The sequence below is a fragment of the Chinchilla lanigera genome, unplaced genomic scaffold (genome assembly GCF_000276665.1).
Source record: "Chinchilla lanigera isolate Chin_1 unplaced genomic scaffold, ChiLan1.0 scaffold00044, whole genome shotgun sequence".
Taxonomy (NCBI): domain Eukaryota; kingdom Metazoa; phylum Chordata; class Mammalia; order Rodentia; family Chinchillidae; genus Chinchilla; species Chinchilla lanigera.
Window position 1 is genome coordinate 7,102,492 of NW_004955445.1, and position 17,176 is coordinate 7,119,667.

Consider the following 17,176-nt stretch of genomic DNA (forward strand, 5'->3'; position numbering starts at 1 on the left):
TTGACTTTGCTTAGGTTTAGGTTTCTTCCTGGTCAAATGTGAATAGTGTTAATATTTCCTTCCTCACAGGGTTACTGTGAGCGTTCATGCATATTATTTTGGTTCAGTAATTAGTGTAGGTCTGTCCTGTTCCTCCTCCTTTCATTCATTATGGATGTAAGCAAATAGATGTGTTGTGAGTCATCCCAGTGCATCTGCACCGTCGTCCATCTGTCCGCCCATCCATCCATGTTCTAGTGAGAGGAGAGATACACTATGAGGCAAGAGAAGCTCCCCGCAGTATATCTGAGGTGAACGTTTCTCTGAGGAAGTGCAGCTGCTCGGCACGGGCCATGTTCTGCGTGCATGAGAGACCCTGAGAAAGTTTTGGAAGTGTTGCAGGAGCAGCGTGAGCAGGGGAGGTTCTAGAGCTGCCCGTGGGGTGGACCCTAGCTGTCCCACAGACCATGTTAAGAATCACACATGCGTCCCAAGGGGATTGCAGCCACGTCTCTCAGGACTGGAATCCCAAGGTCAGTGTACAGGATGGTCTTGCGTTTGGCCTAAAGATGGAGCAGGAGAGAGGAACTTTACAAAAGAGCGCCCCGACGGGAAGGTCGATTTGCTCATCCCTCATAAAAGAAGAGGTCAAATTCTCATTCCCTTCCCCCTAAGCATGGGCGTGTGTCCCTGGATTCATGAAAACAAAGCATGCAGTTAGAAGGAAGGCGGCTCAAGCCACTGCAGCACTTTTACAAAAACATAATATTTAGAGTCTGCAGTTGTCAGGGGTGGTGCTTCCCCGTCTGTGGTGACAGCAGGTGACAACGCATGTTGTATCTCATTGCTACCGTGGAATCAGCCTGCCCCCGGTGAGCAGATGTCTCCCTGTCACAGTGACCTCTTGTCCTCTCGCCCACAGCCCAGCGGTCTGCCCACGAGCTGCCCATGGTGGAAAGGCAGGACATTGACAGCTGCCTGGTCTATGGGGGCCAGCAGATGATCCTCACGGGCCAGAACTTCACGGCCGAGTCCAAAGTCGTGTTCACCGAGAAGACCACAGGTCAGTAGCTTTCCGAGCTCTTTGTCCTTCGCAGCCGTGCAAGAGTGGCTCTCTCTCTTCCTGTGCAGCAGTAGAGCCATTGTGCAGAGTGTCCCACCCCGCCGTTTTTGCTCACTTTCTCCAGGGGTTGTGAGGACGCGGCTCGCCAACGCGTGGGTGTGCTGTGGTGTTTTACTGCATCAAGAAACAAACTTTTAAAAGCTTTTTTTCTATTACAAAGGTGAGAAGCAGAGTAACAAGGTGATTGAGCCTGTGTGTTCACCGGCTCAAATGCCAGCTGTGCTTCTTGTGTGTCCTGTGATCTTAAGCAGATTGCCTTTCTGTACCTCAGTTTCCTCATGAGTAGAACAATAGCAAGAGTTCTTAGCTGACAGTTGTCACGAAGATCAATGAGTCATATATGTGGAGCAACTGTGACAGCACTCAGGTGTATTATAAACCAGTGTACACTGTCTACTTATACTTTATTATAAGTAGTATTATAATTAATTTTCTTATACTGCTAAGACTAAGTAACATGTTCACCACTGGCCATAATTTGTATGTCTTGCTGTCAGGCAGCTGGTACTACCAGTAGCATATGCATGTCTGTCCCGTCAAGCAGCTTTTTATTAATGTTATCAGTATAAAGGTGGATAAAAGTGATTAGATCCAATCGTAGCATCAGTGGTTCAAGCCACCTGATAGGACAGTCATGCCTGTACCACCGGTGGTTCAAGCTAGTGGGAACGTGCTGACCTACTTATGCTCAGATCTGGGGGTGTACCTTTTTGTGTTTATTTGGGATTGACTCCTAGCAGTGGAATTTTGGATGATCATTTTGAGGGCTTTAAGTACATATTGCTAAATTATCTTCCAGAAACGTGCACACTAAACCTTCCACCGTATCAGGAGCAGTTCTGTCCTATTCCAAATAGGTCTTGTCTTTTTTTTTAATTAAAAAATATCTTTGTGGAATTGGTATTCATTTATACTCTGTATTTCTCTGCTGTGCACGGTCTAATGTCCTTGTGTGTTAGCCATGTACCGGAAGTGCTCAGTAAGTGGCTGTTATCTTTCTGGGGGTGCCGAGGAAGGAGGCTGTGCTGTCTGCGTGTGCGCCGTGCTGGCTGAGATGTGTGCTGAGCAGTGGTTGGCTGGAGACAAGGCTGGGCGGCATGTGCATTCTCTCTGGAAGTGGGAGCGTTGTGTCTGCCATGCTTAGGGACCTTCCCGGATGAGCCTTGGTGTTACCACTGGAAGACAGGAAGTCCATCAGGGCCTGGCCACAGGGTCCAGATGAAGGAGGCAGGTCCTGGCCTCAACGTCTCCTTGGGAGCTGTCCACACTGAGTTAAATTCAGGGACAGCCTCTGGCCTCCCAGAGTAGCCTCCAGCGTGGGGAGGAAGCGTGGCCAACGGGATGCTGGGCGCCTCGTCACCCATCAGCACCCGAAGAATTGTCCTGGCAAGAGGAGGACCTGGAAGCCGGGTCCTGGAGGCCAAGTGTGGGACATCAGGGAGGTCAGCAGAGCAAATGTCACGCACACCAAGAAGCCTGAGGTCACTGACAGGAGTGCAGTGTGAGCAGGAGCGGGTTGGAGGAGGAACTGGAGACAGCTGAGCCACTTGGGCAAGAGCCTGTGGTCCTGTGTAACTGCTGACACTATGGGTGGACATCTGTCGTGGGGCGACCCGTGCAGTGAGGTGGATCAGCAGCTCCCTGTCTTCTCCCCACAAGGTGCCAAATCACGATGACCAGAAGGGTCTTCTCGTCACCAAGGGTGCCCGGGGTGGGAGGGGCCGAGTCCCCGCTGGTGCGCAAGAAGAGGGGTGGGGAGAGCAGAGGGAAAGCTCTACTTTGGGGCACCTTGAAACCTCCCCCTTGATCAGGACACTCCCATCCTGCTTCGCCTCCAGTGGTGACCCCACAACCATGGCGCTCTGTCTGCTGGGTGGTTTCTGTTTATGTGGAGAGATTTTCATATATGTAGTTTTAATTTTTTTTTTTTAAATCATGGACGTTTTTTAGGTGTTTTATATTTCTGAGAACTTGATTTTAAACAGACGCTTTGCCTGATATGGCTTATGGTGCTTTCTGTAACCATTCCCTTTTCTATGAGGCTGGTGAATGCTGGGAAATATCTAGGTGAGTTAGGCAGAGACCAGAACAAGAAGTCTTCCAGTGCCAGGTAGAGACATGTCTGGGTTTGGTCTGAGGCTAGGTCAGGTAATAGGGAGTCCTAGTGGGTTCTTGAGCAGGAGAGGGACATGAAATGTAAATGACCGAGTAGATCAACCTCTGCAGCTAGGAGAGGCATTTGTTTTACTAGGAACCCATCCCACTGGCTTTCTGCTGACTGACAAGAAGAATGTGGCTTTAAAGCACCTTATAGACAGAGGGGAACATGCCAAGCAGACATGAGCATTCTGTCACTCATGTTTAGGTTGACAGAACCTCTGTGCTGTGGACCATGTAGGGAATAACTTGAAATGGGCCCTGCCAAGTTCCTCGTGGAACTCAGTGTCATCTGAGTTGTAGTGTCCTGGGAGCTCAGTGACTTTGAAGCCATAGCAGGGAGTTGATAAGAGTATTTGTTGAATGAATAAGTGGGTGGATGGATGGATGGATGATGGGTGGATAGCTGATAGAAGGATGGGTGCTGGGTGGATGGATAGATGGATGGATGGATGCGAGACGGGTAGAGGGGTGATGGATGGATTGATGGATGTGTAATGGAGGGTTGATGGATGAATGGATGGATGAATGGATGGATGATGGATGGATCTATGGATGATGGATGGGTGATAGATGGGTGATGGATAGATGATGGATGGCTGATGGATAGATGATGGATAGATGGATGATGGATGATGGATGGATGGGTGATGGATGTGTGATGATGGGTAGATGGATGATGGATGGGTGATGGATAGATGGATGATAGATGGATGGATGATGGATGGATCGATGGTGATGGATGGGTGATGGATGGATGATGGATAGATGGATGATAGATAGATGGATGGGTGATGGATGTGGGATGGATGGATGGATGATGGATGGGTGATGGATAGATGGATGATAGATGGATGGATGATGGATGGATCGATGGTGATGGATGGGTGATGGATGGATGATGGATGATGTGTTTACTCTCTCCGTTCCATTCTCTTGGTTTTGCAGAAACCACATGTTTATATCCGGGAAACGGGGAGGTCAGGCCCCACCCGCAGATGGTACCCGCAGATGGTACCTGTGTTCTGCCTCCGTGGGCCCCAGTCTCTTCTCTGTGGAAGAGGACAGCAGCCCCTGTCCTGGGCCTACAGGTGCTGTGTCCATGGATCACACCACACGCTCAGTACACATTAGGTGTCAGCACTGTGGTCCTCCAGGGTAATCCTGCTCTGGCCAGAGACTTCCTGAGGGTCACACACGCTCCCCAGCTGCAGGCCAGGCAAATGTTGGGGACCATAAAGCACAGGGTGACAGGCCCAGGCTCTGAGGTCAGATGCCCCGGGTTGAGCTCTCCATCCGCATTTAGTAGCTGGGTGACACCAGGTAGGTCACCACACCTGTCTGGGCCAGCATCCCCTCCTTTACCAAATGCAGGTGACTTCCTGCTCTGGGCAGGTGAGGCTGTGTCACGGGGTCGTCCTGCTCAGGTCTGTGCACAGCGCGTAGCGTACTGGTAATGCTCAGTATGTCAGATTTTATTATTATTGTTACTCTTTGGCTGTGAAAGGGCAAAAACCAGTAAGAGTTTACCTCATGGAACCAAAAGGTTAAAAAACAACGAAAAAAAGTAAAATAAACTATGGGCCAAGCCTTGTTCTATGTGCTCTGTGTATGTTAACTAATCTCACTCCTCTGACGGTACTCCAAAATAAGCTATTTGTCTCCCAGTTTTGCTGATGGGACTCTTAAGCAAGGAGAGGTTAAGGAACTTAGTGAGTGTCACACAGCTAGTAATGGCAGTGATATTTAACTCCAGGAAGGCTGGCTCCAGAGTCTGCACCCTGCACTCTTAGCTGTTCTGCCCTGAAAAGGTTTAGAGCCAGGCTCGTGTGTCCGAAGACCCTTCGGCTTCCCTGAGCCCTGGCTTGGAACTATTTCGTGGTGCTGGCGACCCTCCCTGGAATTGTGCCGTATGCCACAGGCGGTGAGAGGGTCCTGGCTGCCTGAGGGATCCCACGACAGTGCTGTCCCTGGGTTGATGGCAGAGACCGGGAGCATCTGGGACACTGGGGTCCCCACAGCAGTGGAGGGCTGCTTGTGTGGGGTGCCTGGTGCCCCAGAGCCCAGACAGAGAGGGGCCCCCTTGAACTTGCAGGGCGCTGGGCTGCCTTTTTGACCCCAGGAGCTCCAGCCCCAGCCCAGCCACCTCCGGCAGGGGGAATCCCTGTTGCTCAACTTCTTTTTTCCAAAACTCATCCCAGTACCCATCTCCATGGACACCTTGGCTGGCTGGGGCGCTGCGGGCGGGTGGAACAGCTGGAGTTTTCCAAGGAAGGGGAATCCCAGCTGCTGCTCTCATTAAGAAAAGGTGACAGCCTCCCAGGCTAATCTTAGCCTGGCTGTGGTCTTCAGCACCATCAGCTCCAGCGTGCTTTTTATAGCCTTCAGCTAAAACGGGATCGGCACTTTCCACTCCAGCAAGATGACAAACTGGAGAAGGTGGGAAGGCAGGGGAGGGGGCGGTGTGGTGTTGCTTAAGTTAGCAAAGCTTGGTGTTTTGGAAAATGGCATCTTATTTATAGCAGCAATAATAATAACGATTTTATATTGTTTTTATTCCTATTTTTAGTTATTTTCATGACTTCAAAGAACCTCTGTGGCTCAGTCCTTACCTCTCTCTCCTACCTCCGTGTTTTTAGCGTCTCCCTTGCTTCTGCGGTGCTACCTGTCCTTGTTCCGTCCTCAACACCCCACTCTCGCTTCTGCCTCAGGACCTTTGCTGTTGCCGTTTGCTCAGAACAGTTTCCCACCGTTTCTCTACCAGTCTGCCTCCTTCTGGTCCCTGCAGAGCTCGGCTCAGGGGTCTCTGTCTGCTGGGCCCTCTTGACCATTGTACCCGGGTCGCTCAACCTCCGCATGGCCTGTGGCCTCCTGTCCGTCACTGCTCGGGGTTTTCTTGGGGGCGTCAGCACAGTGGTCCTGTCTGTGTGTGGACTCGTCTTCTGGCTGGTCTCCCACGTGCAGCTCTTGGTTCCTCGAGAGCAGACTCTGTCTCCTGCTGGAGCAGCTCCTGTGCGTAGCGGGTACTCATGCGTTGCGTTAAACAAAGGTAACACTGTCACTCTGACCTTCACAGGCAGATGGCATTATCCCCATTTTACAGATGAGGGAACTGAGGCTCAGGGAGGTCAAACCAGGGGCCCTGGCTCAGGCCACAGCTGGTGACCGAGCTGGGACCCCAGGACAGCATTTCCTTCACCTCTGGAGTAATTGCGGTAGTGGTGTCAAAGAGAAGCCGACAGAACAATCAGGGGCTTTCCTATTTATCATTCTCAGTAATTGCTGAAAAGCCATTTATGGTCTCTGCAATGTAAAAAATGCATAACTTTCCAGGCAGAGTTCGCACTGGGCAGCCCAGGCTGTTGTTCTCCACTTCAGCTGGGAACGCTGGCCTCCGGCCGCTGGGCCACTGGCGGAGTTGGGGGTCCCAGCAAAACATTGCAAAACAGGAAAAAATCTAAGGACACCAAAATAAAAGTGATGTGGCAGCGGAAACAGCGTTGCCATGGCTCTGAGCGACTCGTCGCGCCTGGGTGGGATCCAATGTTTTGGAAGGTTCCTCCACATGACACAGGGTTTTGGAATTTTTCAGCTGGTAAATCCTTCTTAATTCAGGCCCCGGCCCTGGCCAAGGAGCTCCCTGGCTCTCTGTGTCCCAAGGGGGCGTAGGCTGGAAACCGGCTGACACTGGATTACTCAGCTTTGAAACCTAAATTGTTTGAAGAGGGTTTTTGTTTTGTTGGACAGTGTTCTTGGCGAGGTCTGATGGCAGAAGCTCCCAACACCTGTCAGGAGGGCAAATTGATTTTTTTTAGAAAGGAGGCGTGGGTGGTGGAATTCCCTCTTTCCCACTGAGTCATCGGGTCCTGACATGAGTCATTTTATTACTTGGAGGTTCCCAAAGGTTGTATTTTGAGCACTGTTTAATAAATAGAAATGCATGTGCTTAAAATATTTTTAAAGAATTTTTGCAAAGTAAGTACTTTTCCATGAATTAGTATCTTGGGAGAATTGGACGCACCATAGAGGGTACACCACCACGCCCACACCCCCATGCACACACACAGCCTGCTTCTCCCCCGGGTGTGGTGTCACTAGGGTGACCCCAGAACAGAAGGCCTGGTCCAGGAGTCTCTCTGGTCGGGTTCCCTCTGGGAATGTCAGGCTCCGGGCTGGGTGGGGGCATGACTAAGGCACTGTGACCTTTGCCCTCAGTGACTCAGGACCGCGGTGTCATCGGCCCCCTGCCTGGGACACGAAGGTTTCCTTCAAAGACAGAGGCTAGACAGCCACTCTGAAGCCCCCCGGAGAGGGAAGAAGTGGGCTTATCTCCAAAGAACAAATCATTTGCCCAAACTTGGACCCCTCCGCCTGTCAGGGGCAGAGTCCTGCAGCTCCTTTTGTTTGGGGACTTTGGAAAGGGGCTCCAGAGAAGTGAGTTTTCTAAGGAACTTGAGTTTGAGTGTGTCTACCCTCGGGCATGGTCCTTGGTGACAGAAACCTGGGCGTGGCACACACTCAGCAGGCTGGATTTGGGGCCATCCCGCAAGTGTGGCCTGACCCCGGGGTCAGCCTCAGACTGTGTGCCTTGAGACTTCAGTGTCCCCATCTTTAAACTGGGATCAGTGTGTTTTAGCAAGCCAGAGAGATGAGAGAACCGAAGATTCAAGCATGTTGAGGTGCTCAGAAAACGTCCACTGCCTCCTGTGTGCCCTGGGAGTGCAGGAGATTTGGCTTGGGTCTGGCAGACAGGGCCGTGCTGGCTCTAGCTGGGAGAACTGTCCTCAGGCCCAGGGGAATCTCTCCTCGTTGTACCCCAGAACTTTCTGACTGCTGACGCTGGGGCCTCCTTCCCTCCCCCAGTTACAGATGGGGAAGCTGAGTCACACAGTGTGGTTGACAGACTTCCTTGAGGTGTCGGAGCTCATCAGCAGAGGGCGGGGCCCCAAACCCCAGTTTCCTGGTTCCCAAAGTGATGGCTGAGGCGTGTGGGGACCATGGCAGGTGGTGGCCCCGGGCCGAGGAAAGCCCGCTGCGGCATGAGCCGGGCTGCCCCTGGTGTCCAGGGCTCTTGTCCTCGTTCCACTCACTCAGACCTCACTGCTTCCATGTTCGTCCTCAGGCGTGTGCTGAGCACCTGCCCTGCGCGGTACTGCACCGGGCCCAGGACACATGACAGACGAGGTTACAGACAGTCTCAAACTCATGGGTGAGCAGGACGCCTCCAGATGAGGGAGATGCTGCGCAGGTGGTGAACCCAGGTCACAGGAGACAGACAGACAGGCAGGCAGGCAGACAGAGAATGATGGGCCTGCCCTCCCTCGGAGAATAGGAGACCCCGTGCAGTCTGAACTTCAGAGAGCGGCTCCTCGCTTCAGTCTAAGTCTATCCCTGGGGGTTCACTGTTCCCCGAAATTCAAATTTGACTGGATGGCCTGTCCTTTCAGCGAGGAAAACGGGGTGGTGGAGAGGTCAGGGAGGAGCCTTCCAGAAGAGATGGCCCTGAGCAGAGCCCTACAGCAGGAAAGAAGAACCACAGGGCCCATTGAAGAAAGAACACTGTAGGCTGGAGGGTCCGCCCAGGCCGAGGTCACAGCATGGGAACAAGCTTGGGGCACTGGAGGAACCGAAAGCAGACTGGGCAGCTGGTGCACCACCGCTGAGCCGTGGGCCATGAGCCTGGAGAGGGTGCGGGGCGGGGCTGGGCTGGCTGCTCAGGGCTCTGCCGGCGTGGCGAGGAGTACGCGGTTCCTCCCCAAAGCTGCGGGCAGTCCTGCAGGCTTTCAGCAGAGGCGCAGCATGAGCTGGTTCATATTTTAGGATTGGTCTGGTGTCGCAGGAAGGGTGGGCTGGGTGCAGGGGGTGCGCAGTGGGCCCTGGGAGGTGAGCGAGCCCCACCCCGGGAGACAGGGATGGTCAGGCAGTGGTGGGGCGGGAGAGAGGCATTGCCCCGAAATTCAAATTTGACTGGATGGCCTGTCCTTTCAGCGAGGAAAACGGGGTGGTGGAGAGGTCAGGGAGGAGCCTTCCAGAAGAGATGGAAGTGGCTTCCTCTGTGGATCTCTTTTGTCCATTCCTGCAGGGTTACCATTTCAGATGGGTGAGGTCCCAGGCTAAGGGGACATTCCAATTCCCCAAGTCTGCTGGGCTTTTCGAACCTGTGCTTCTAGGGAGTGCATGGTTCCCTGCTAGTTAGCCACCGTGAGGAGCACATTAAAATGACTTCAGCCATCTTTATTTAGCTGATCTTTGAAAGCAGAGCCCAGACTGGGAAGTGTCAGGCAGAGTTTCTTAACGTGATCTGACACTCGTTTCTGCACCATGTTCCCGGCCTGGCGGCATGCTCAGAGCCCCAGTGTGGACGCGGCTCCTCCTTCCTCCGGCAGGCGCCCTTGCTTGTCCTGCAAGTGCTGACACGGGCCTGGCTCCTCCAGGCCGCCTGCGAAGACGCAGCCCCACCCGACCAGCCCTCCTGCTTGCCGTGTGCTCCGTTTCATCCCTTCCTAGTACACCAGAGCTGCCTGCAGAGACAACCAGCTGAGTCACAGGGACCTCCATCCATCTGTCACGCTGCTCCTCCCCGCATCCCGGCCGGGTTTGCTTCTCGCGTCGTCAGTGGCTGTGGCGAAGTTAGCACAGGCTGAGGTGTTGACTGACCGTCTCCCCCACCCAGTTTTGTCTTGCAGAGTCTAGTCTTGCTCTGTCTGCTCCCAGCCGGGCCCCTTCTCTCAAAGCTCGTGGCCCCCTTTTCCTCCCCTCTGACTAACACTTGGAAGGGACTTCATCCTGGCTGCCAGACCTTGCTAATTTAGGACAGGGGAAGTTTGCCGGGACATCTGCTCAGGAGACCAAAGGCCTTCATTTCAGCTCACCCTCAAGCAGGAGAAGCATCCTTGGTCCTCAGTGCTACTTCCTGGAAGCAGGGCTACCCAGACCCCAGGCCCGCCACAGGGTTGGGAGGCGGGTGATGCCCGGCCCGAGTATACCCTCAGGGCTGAGCTGCTGTGACCATCCGCATCTGTATCTGTATTCATCCCCGTGAAGGCATGTGTGAATGTTTTCTCTGTTTTTTAAAAGATCATGGTGCTTTTTGAAAGCAAAGGAAACCGAGTGCCATCCTGTAATGGATACTATCCCTTTGTAACTTCCCTCCAGCCCAGACCTGAGGGCAGAAATACTGGTAATCTGCATTCCCAGCTGTAATTCGCCCAGCTCTCTGTCCACGAATGCTTCCCTTAACCATTTTCTTACCTGTAACAAGGGCTGTAATGCAAAGAAGTAAGAAACCTTAGTACCCCCGGGTGCTTGGGCCAGGGTGGCCTGGAGACTCCGCATTCTACAGGAACGAGAGCCTACGGAAGGCAGCACTAACAGTGGCCTGGGCCTTTGACTAAGCATTTCACACACACTGTTCGTGTTAACTTTACAGTACTGCTGATGAGGAAACCGAGGCGCATAGAGGTTTAGCTACTTCTCTGAGGACACACAGGCAGAGCATGGGACAGCAGGACTTGACCATGGGCTGAGCGGCGCCAGGCAGAGGGGACCTTCCCAGTGTCCATTTTGAATCCCGCCACCTGGAGGGAACGTGACTCATCTGCTGAACTTCTGTGACTTCCCAGTGACAGACCCCCAGGACGTGTGTACCAGTGGGCTCGGGGTGAAGGGAGGAGAGAGGAGCCCAGGCCAATGGCTTTGAGACATTTTTGCAAACCACACACTTCCCTTAGAGCCCAGCTGCTTGAGTGTATGTTCCCCATGCTGTGTGACGCTAAATCAAGGAGGACGGTCGAGGTCAGCTTTCACTTCCTGTGGCGGATGGAAGTGTGCGTGGGGCCTGTGTGAGCCTGCACAGACCGGGCCGGGTGCTCGGGCTGCCCAGGGAGCTGCTGACCCCAAGAGGGGATAGGAAAGGAGGCAGAGCCCTGGTTTATGGTGGTGTGGATACCCTCTCTCATTCCCGTGAAGGCACATGTGAGTGTTTTCTCTGTCTTTCAAAAGATAATGGTGCTCCTTGAAAGCAAAGAAAACCAAGTGCTATCTCATAATAGATGTCATCCCTTTGTAAATTCCCTCCAGCCCAGACCTGTGGGCAGAAAGATGGGTAATTGCAATCAGAGAATATTTATTAGTTTCTGATTAAAAAGTGCTTGTCTTTTCGACATGAACACGTGATGGAATATATGCTGAAGGATAGTAAAGAAGACAGTATTTAAGTAATATGTTGTTGCTAGCTGTAATGACAGCCCTTGCCGGTGTCTGTCAGGCATCGATACAGTGCGTGTGCCTGTTGTCTTATTTTACCCTCACATCTACCCTGGGAAGGCGTCATTTTTGGATAAAAGGCAGAGAAAGCTACAGTGTCTTATTCAGGGTCACACAGCTAGTTGAAGGCAATCACGAATTTAAAGCTGAGCTCTCTGTTCCAGAGTTTGGGGTACACAGGAATAAACTGGCCAAGTAGCCAGGTGTCACACACCTGTAATCTCAGCACTCTGGAGGCTGAGGCAGGAGGATCCTCTTGAATTTGAGGCCAACCTGGGCTACACAGTGAGCTCAAGGCCAGCCTGTACCACAAAGTGAGACCCTGTCTCAAAAAGTCAAAATAAATGAAATGGGGACGCAGAGGGGGAAGGGGTAGAACATGCCCGAGACAGTGAATGGTTATAGTCCCTGTCACTGTCACCCGTCTCAGAAGACCTGAGAGAGCAAGCTGGAGTGGCAGGTGTTTTCTCCTGCACCCCTCAGCCTTCTTTCCCCACCCAGGCCTGCAGAGTTCAGGGCGGCCACAGGCGTAGCTGGCCCTGTCTTACACAGGGACACCCCAAGGAAGTGCTGCCTGCAGGACCTGTTTGCTCAGGCTACAGCCCAGAAAAGATGAACTTGGCAGGCAGAAGAGCCACCTGGGCCATGTCGTGGGATAAGGAACACGGGCTCTGAAGCCAAGCTACCGAGGCTCAAGTCTGGCTTCCCCGCCTGCAAGCAGTGTGACCTGGCCAGTGCGCTTGCTCCTGTGTGCCCGGCATCCTCACCTATATAAGACGGGCCCCTCGGCAGTGAGCACACCGACGCCTGAGGAGCCTTGCGGTCACAAAGCCCGTGTGACTTTCACTCCGCAGTTTCCAAACACTTACTAGCTTGTAGAATTTTCCCCTTTCTCATAAAACCATTTAATATCCTTCAGAATCAGTGTTCCACAAAACACCCTGGAAACCCTTGTGGAAACGATTTGTTTCAGCCGAAAACTGCCCAGTAGCCCATGTAGGTGGTCAGTGAGAGAAATCAACAGTTTGCGAATGCAGAGTTTTGTTTGGCCTCACTTCCTGGCCCCAGACTGGATAAATAGCGGGCTGCTCCTGGGAACGAGAATAGGCCGCTGAGAAAATCTCATCGGTTGTTGGGGGGACTTACAGGAGACGCAGGCCGGCTGCTGCCGGAAAGGTGGCGGGTGGGCTGCGGTGCTTCTGTGCCCTCTGGTGGCTCGTGGGCCTGGACGCCACATAGGTCACCAGCTCCCCTCTAGATTAGGACAGAACAGCCAAGCCACCTGCGTTCCCAGACAAAGGAGCAGGCACGTCTGGGACAGTCAGGGCCCCAGAGTGAGGCGCCAGGACAGTCTTGGCATATGCAGAGCCTTGAGGACAGCTTTTGGCTAAGGAAAGCTTAATGTATAATGACACTTTCTTAAAAACAAAACAAAGCAAAGAATTAGACATTCAGATACAGAGGAAAAGAGAATGATGGTGACTTTGGAGCGATTTCTATTCTATTTTTTCTTATTTTTCTGTTGTTTACATCCCTCCTTTTTGTGCCGTTAACATCATTTCCTTTTGGAAAAAGCAGCGCCCACATGTGTCAATGTAAATATAACGCTCTGTACACGCGGACCCCGCACAGAATGATGCCCTAGGTAAACGAGATGAGCGTACGCTGCACAGTTCCTGCCTTTTGTCTGGTTTCTAAGAGCTGCTTCACGGTGTCTCCCTTTTTGCTTTCTAGATGGGCAGCAAATCTGGGAGATGGAAGCCACGGTGGATAAAGACAAGAGCCAGCCTGTAAGCCCGGGGAGAGTTGACTGTCAGCTGTGTGCTCTTGAGCCCCTGCCTCGGTCTCCTTTGTCTGCACTCCTCCCTCCCTTACCCCCTCTCTCTGTCCCCCCTCCCTCTCCCTTCTTTCCCTCCCCCCTACTGTTCTGGACCCAACGCTAAGTGCAGTACTCAGTAAGTGCGTATTACATGGGCAAGTGAATTACACATTCATGGAGTACCAAGCCTTCTGCTTGGTGATTGTGGCATCTTGAAATCCTTTCACAGAGCATCTTGCCTTGCTGCAGCTGAGAAGTTAGACTCCCCTTAAATCAAGTTTTGCCTGTAAATACAGGGAATGTGCCGCGACTCCCTGTCCTTAGCTGGGCCGGCTGGCTGTGCTGAGGGTCAGGCAGGAGTGCAGGCATCGCTGCCGTTAAGTTCATGACAATTCCTTCCTTCCAGAACATGCTTTTTGTTGAGATCCCTGAGTATCGGAACAAGCACGTCCGCACCTCTGTGAAGGTGAATTTCTATGTCATCAATGGAAAAAGGAAACGAAGTCAGCCTCAGCACTTTACCTACCTACCAGGTAAGGAGTCCTTGCCGATGTCCCTTGCGGGTTGAGAGGTGGCGTGTAGGTGTGGTCCTCAGGACTTCCAAATTCTACTCCCAGCTGGGCTGTCTGAGGCAGTTGACTCAACCTCTCTGAGTCTCAGCGTTCTCATCTATTGGATAGCACCTTCCTTACAAGAGTTATGCAAATCAAATGTACATAAAATACTTAGCACGGTGCATGGTAATATTGCTTAGAGGTGTCATTAGTTTTCCCTTTGTAGGGGATGGGGCACATATAGGTACATTAGCAGGTTGCTAAGCAGATGACTTCTGTCCTTAGATTTGATAATGCTAGAGGTCAAAGATGGGTACGCTAAAAAACCCTGTAGAATCTTTAGTTGATCTCCCTTTGAGGTCACCCAGTGGCCAGCTGGAGTTACCGGGTGGATAGCCAGGCCAGGAGGCTTCTTTCTCACAAAGTTGCATCACTCAAGAAGGGTGATGATTGGGTTTTTATTCATCCATCCATCCATCCATCCATCCATCCATCCATCCATCCATCCAGAAAATACTTGGATGCAAGGCACTATTCTTGGCTAATACAGCTACGGACAAAACAGATAAAACTCCCCTGCTCATGTGGAACTGACCTTCCAACTGAGGGACCTCTGCTAGTAGATGGTGTTGATGTTATTGATATGTTGGATGATGGGTGGACAGGAAGAGCCAGAGAACTGTGATTTTAATTTTTAAAAATGCTTCTCTGGGCTGTGCTTTGGGACATGGCCTCCCCTACTCAGGCTGAGAAAGACCTGCCCACCGCTTTCTAAGATGCAAGCCTGTGATCCTGGACTTGTACCACCCAGGCCGTCAGTCTTGTCCTCTGGCAGGGTCATTTGGAGCCTTGGAGGGAGCCAGAAGCATTAAACCCGGGGGCCACCTGGCCTCCATGGGCTTGGCTTCGGTGGGCTGCCCAGCAGGTTTGTGCCGCTCCCTGTGAGGATACCTCTGTCCCAGGAATAACGTGCCAAGCTGTCGGGAGCAGAGGTCAGACCGCCCCAGCTTCATAGGACCCAGCACTATGGGAGAGCCCAGCTGGGCAGCTCTGGACTGCAGCCCAGTGATCCCTTTGAACGCGGAGGTTTTTAATCGTGTTCTGTGGCATGCTATCCTCTCGCCTGTAGTAACAAGGTCTCCCTAAGCCCAGCTGAACAGGGCCCAGGCAAGAACCTCAGGCCCCCCGCCGGGCCAGGGGTTGAGATGTGGGCCGCCAGTGGCATCCTGAGACATGGTCGGTTTTGGTGGCTGGAGTCAGGCAGGCCATCCTACTTGCCTCCTGCCAACCCCCGGCACTGGGGAGGCTGCGCTGCCCACCCCAGCTGCAGTCGGGTCACCACAGTTCATGTGCTCTGGGGAGAGGAAAAGGGGACCCACTTCCTGCTCCCATCCTGCTGATGCTTTAGCGAAGATGCCCGAGGGGTGCAGCTCTGATGATCGGTGCTGGGGGTATGGGGAGAAAGGGGTGGCGGTGGGCAGCACAAGTCATAGTAGTAATGACACTAAGACAACAGCAGCAACAGCAAGTATTGAGCGCTGACTGTATGCTGGTTGCTGTGCTCTGTGGCCTGCACATGGGTCTTATTTAATCTTCCCGATACCCTCACTGGGTGGGGTGATTGTTACTGCCAGGTAACAGGTGGGAAAACTGACGCCTGAGCCAGGAGGTCTCCTCCGCTCAAAGTACTGCAGAACAGAAGACGGTGACAGTTGCTATCTGCTTGTTCCATTGTCCGAAAAAGTCTGAGCATCAGTTGAGTACCAGCTGCTGTGCGGGGCTCAGAGGATCCAGGACCGAACAAGACCAGCAAAAACCTTCCCTTGAAGGAGCCGGTGTTCTGAAGGAAGGGGCTCAATAATGAAACAATCTAGAAGGTGGGGACAGAGTTTCAGATGGTGACAGGCAGTATGAAGGGAAGTGAGGATAAAACGGGAACTGCCAGGGTCGGGAGAAGAGAGAGAGAGAGATTCTGAAGGTTGAATGTAGGCCCTTTAACTGAGCTACATCCCCAGCCACTTTAGAAAAATTTTTTGTTATTTTGACACAGGGTCTTACTAAGTTGCTAAGCTGCTCAGGCTGGGCTCGAACTTCCACTCCTCCTGCCTCAGCCTCCTCGAGTGCTGTGATTCCATGCGTCCACCTGGCTAGGGGAGGGGCAGTCTTGAGTATTCTCTGAGCTTTCATCTCAGGAGATAAGGCTGTGCAGTTTCTAAGTCAAGCCTACCAGCCACCTTTCCAGTATTGGAAAAACCTGTAATTCTGGTCATTGCCAGGGTAAAGTTTCCAGCTTCAGACAATTGCACAGGGAGCCTTTTGGCCAACCGTCATGAGTGGCAGAGCCCAACCACTTGATCCCAGCCCTCTGGGCTCCCGAAGCCGCGCTCCCGCCAACCTCTGTAGCACTGCGGCTCTCTGGTTGGTACAACCATGTGCTTTTCTCTCCTCGCAGTCCCAGCCATCAAGACGGAGCCCAGCGATGAGTATGACCCCTCTTTGATCTGCAGCCCCGCCCACGGAGGCCTGGGGAGCCAGCCTTACTACCCCCAGCACCCGATGGTGGCCGAGTCCCCCTCCTGCCTTGTGACCACCATGGCTCCCTGCCAGCAGTTCCGCTCGGGGCTGCCGTCCCCTGACGCCCGCTACCAGCAGCAGAACCCAGCGGCCGTCCTCTACCAGCGGAGCAAGAGCCTGAGTCCCAGCCTGCTGGGCTACCAGCAGCCGGCCCTCATGGCCGCGCCCCTGTCCCTTGCGGACACCCACCGCTCCGTGCTGGTGCACGCGGGCTCCCAGGGCCAGAACCCAGCCCTGCTCCACCCCACGCCTGCCAACCAGCAGGCCTCGCCGGTCATCCACTACTCGCCCACAAACCAGCAGCTGCGCTGCGGGAGCCACCAGGAGTTCCAGCACATCATGTACTGCGAGAATTTTGCGCCTGGAGCTGCCCGGCCTGGCCTGCCTCCGGTCAGTCAAGGTCAGAGGCTAAGCCCGGGCTCCTACCCCACAGTTATTCAGCAGCAAAACACCCCAAGCCAAAGGGCCGCCAAAAACGGACCCCCGGTCAGTGACCAAAAGGAAGTGCTGCCCGCAGGAGTGACAATTAAACAGGAGCAGAACTTGGACCAGACCTACTTGGATGATGGTAAGATGCTTCGTTTTCTCATTGCCTCTAAGGAAGGTGCCCCCAACGCCCCAACCCCCAGAAGTTCACGGAGTGGTTTCGGTACAGTATACTCCCCAACCTCTTGGTCCTCAGGGTTCCCATTTAATTTAGGGACT

At 53.1% G+C, this 17,176-nt stretch overlaps 1 protein-coding gene across 1 annotated transcript in view; it reads left to right on the forward strand.

Moving 5' to 3' along the window:
- The window catches only part of Nfatc2 (nuclear factor of activated T-cells, cytoplasmic, calcineurin-dependent 2), a gene marked incomplete at its 5' end in the record, with an annotated part of 117,324 nt that overhangs the window by 66,616 nt on the left and 33,532 nt on the right, over positions 1-17,176 (forward strand). The window contains 4 exon segments of the mRNA XM_005392294.2: positions 902-1,042; positions 13,259-13,314; positions 13,750-13,876; positions 16,350-17,039. Coding sequence (XP_005392351.1) covers positions 902-1,042; positions 13,259-13,314; positions 13,750-13,876; positions 16,350-17,039 — 1,014 coding nt within the window.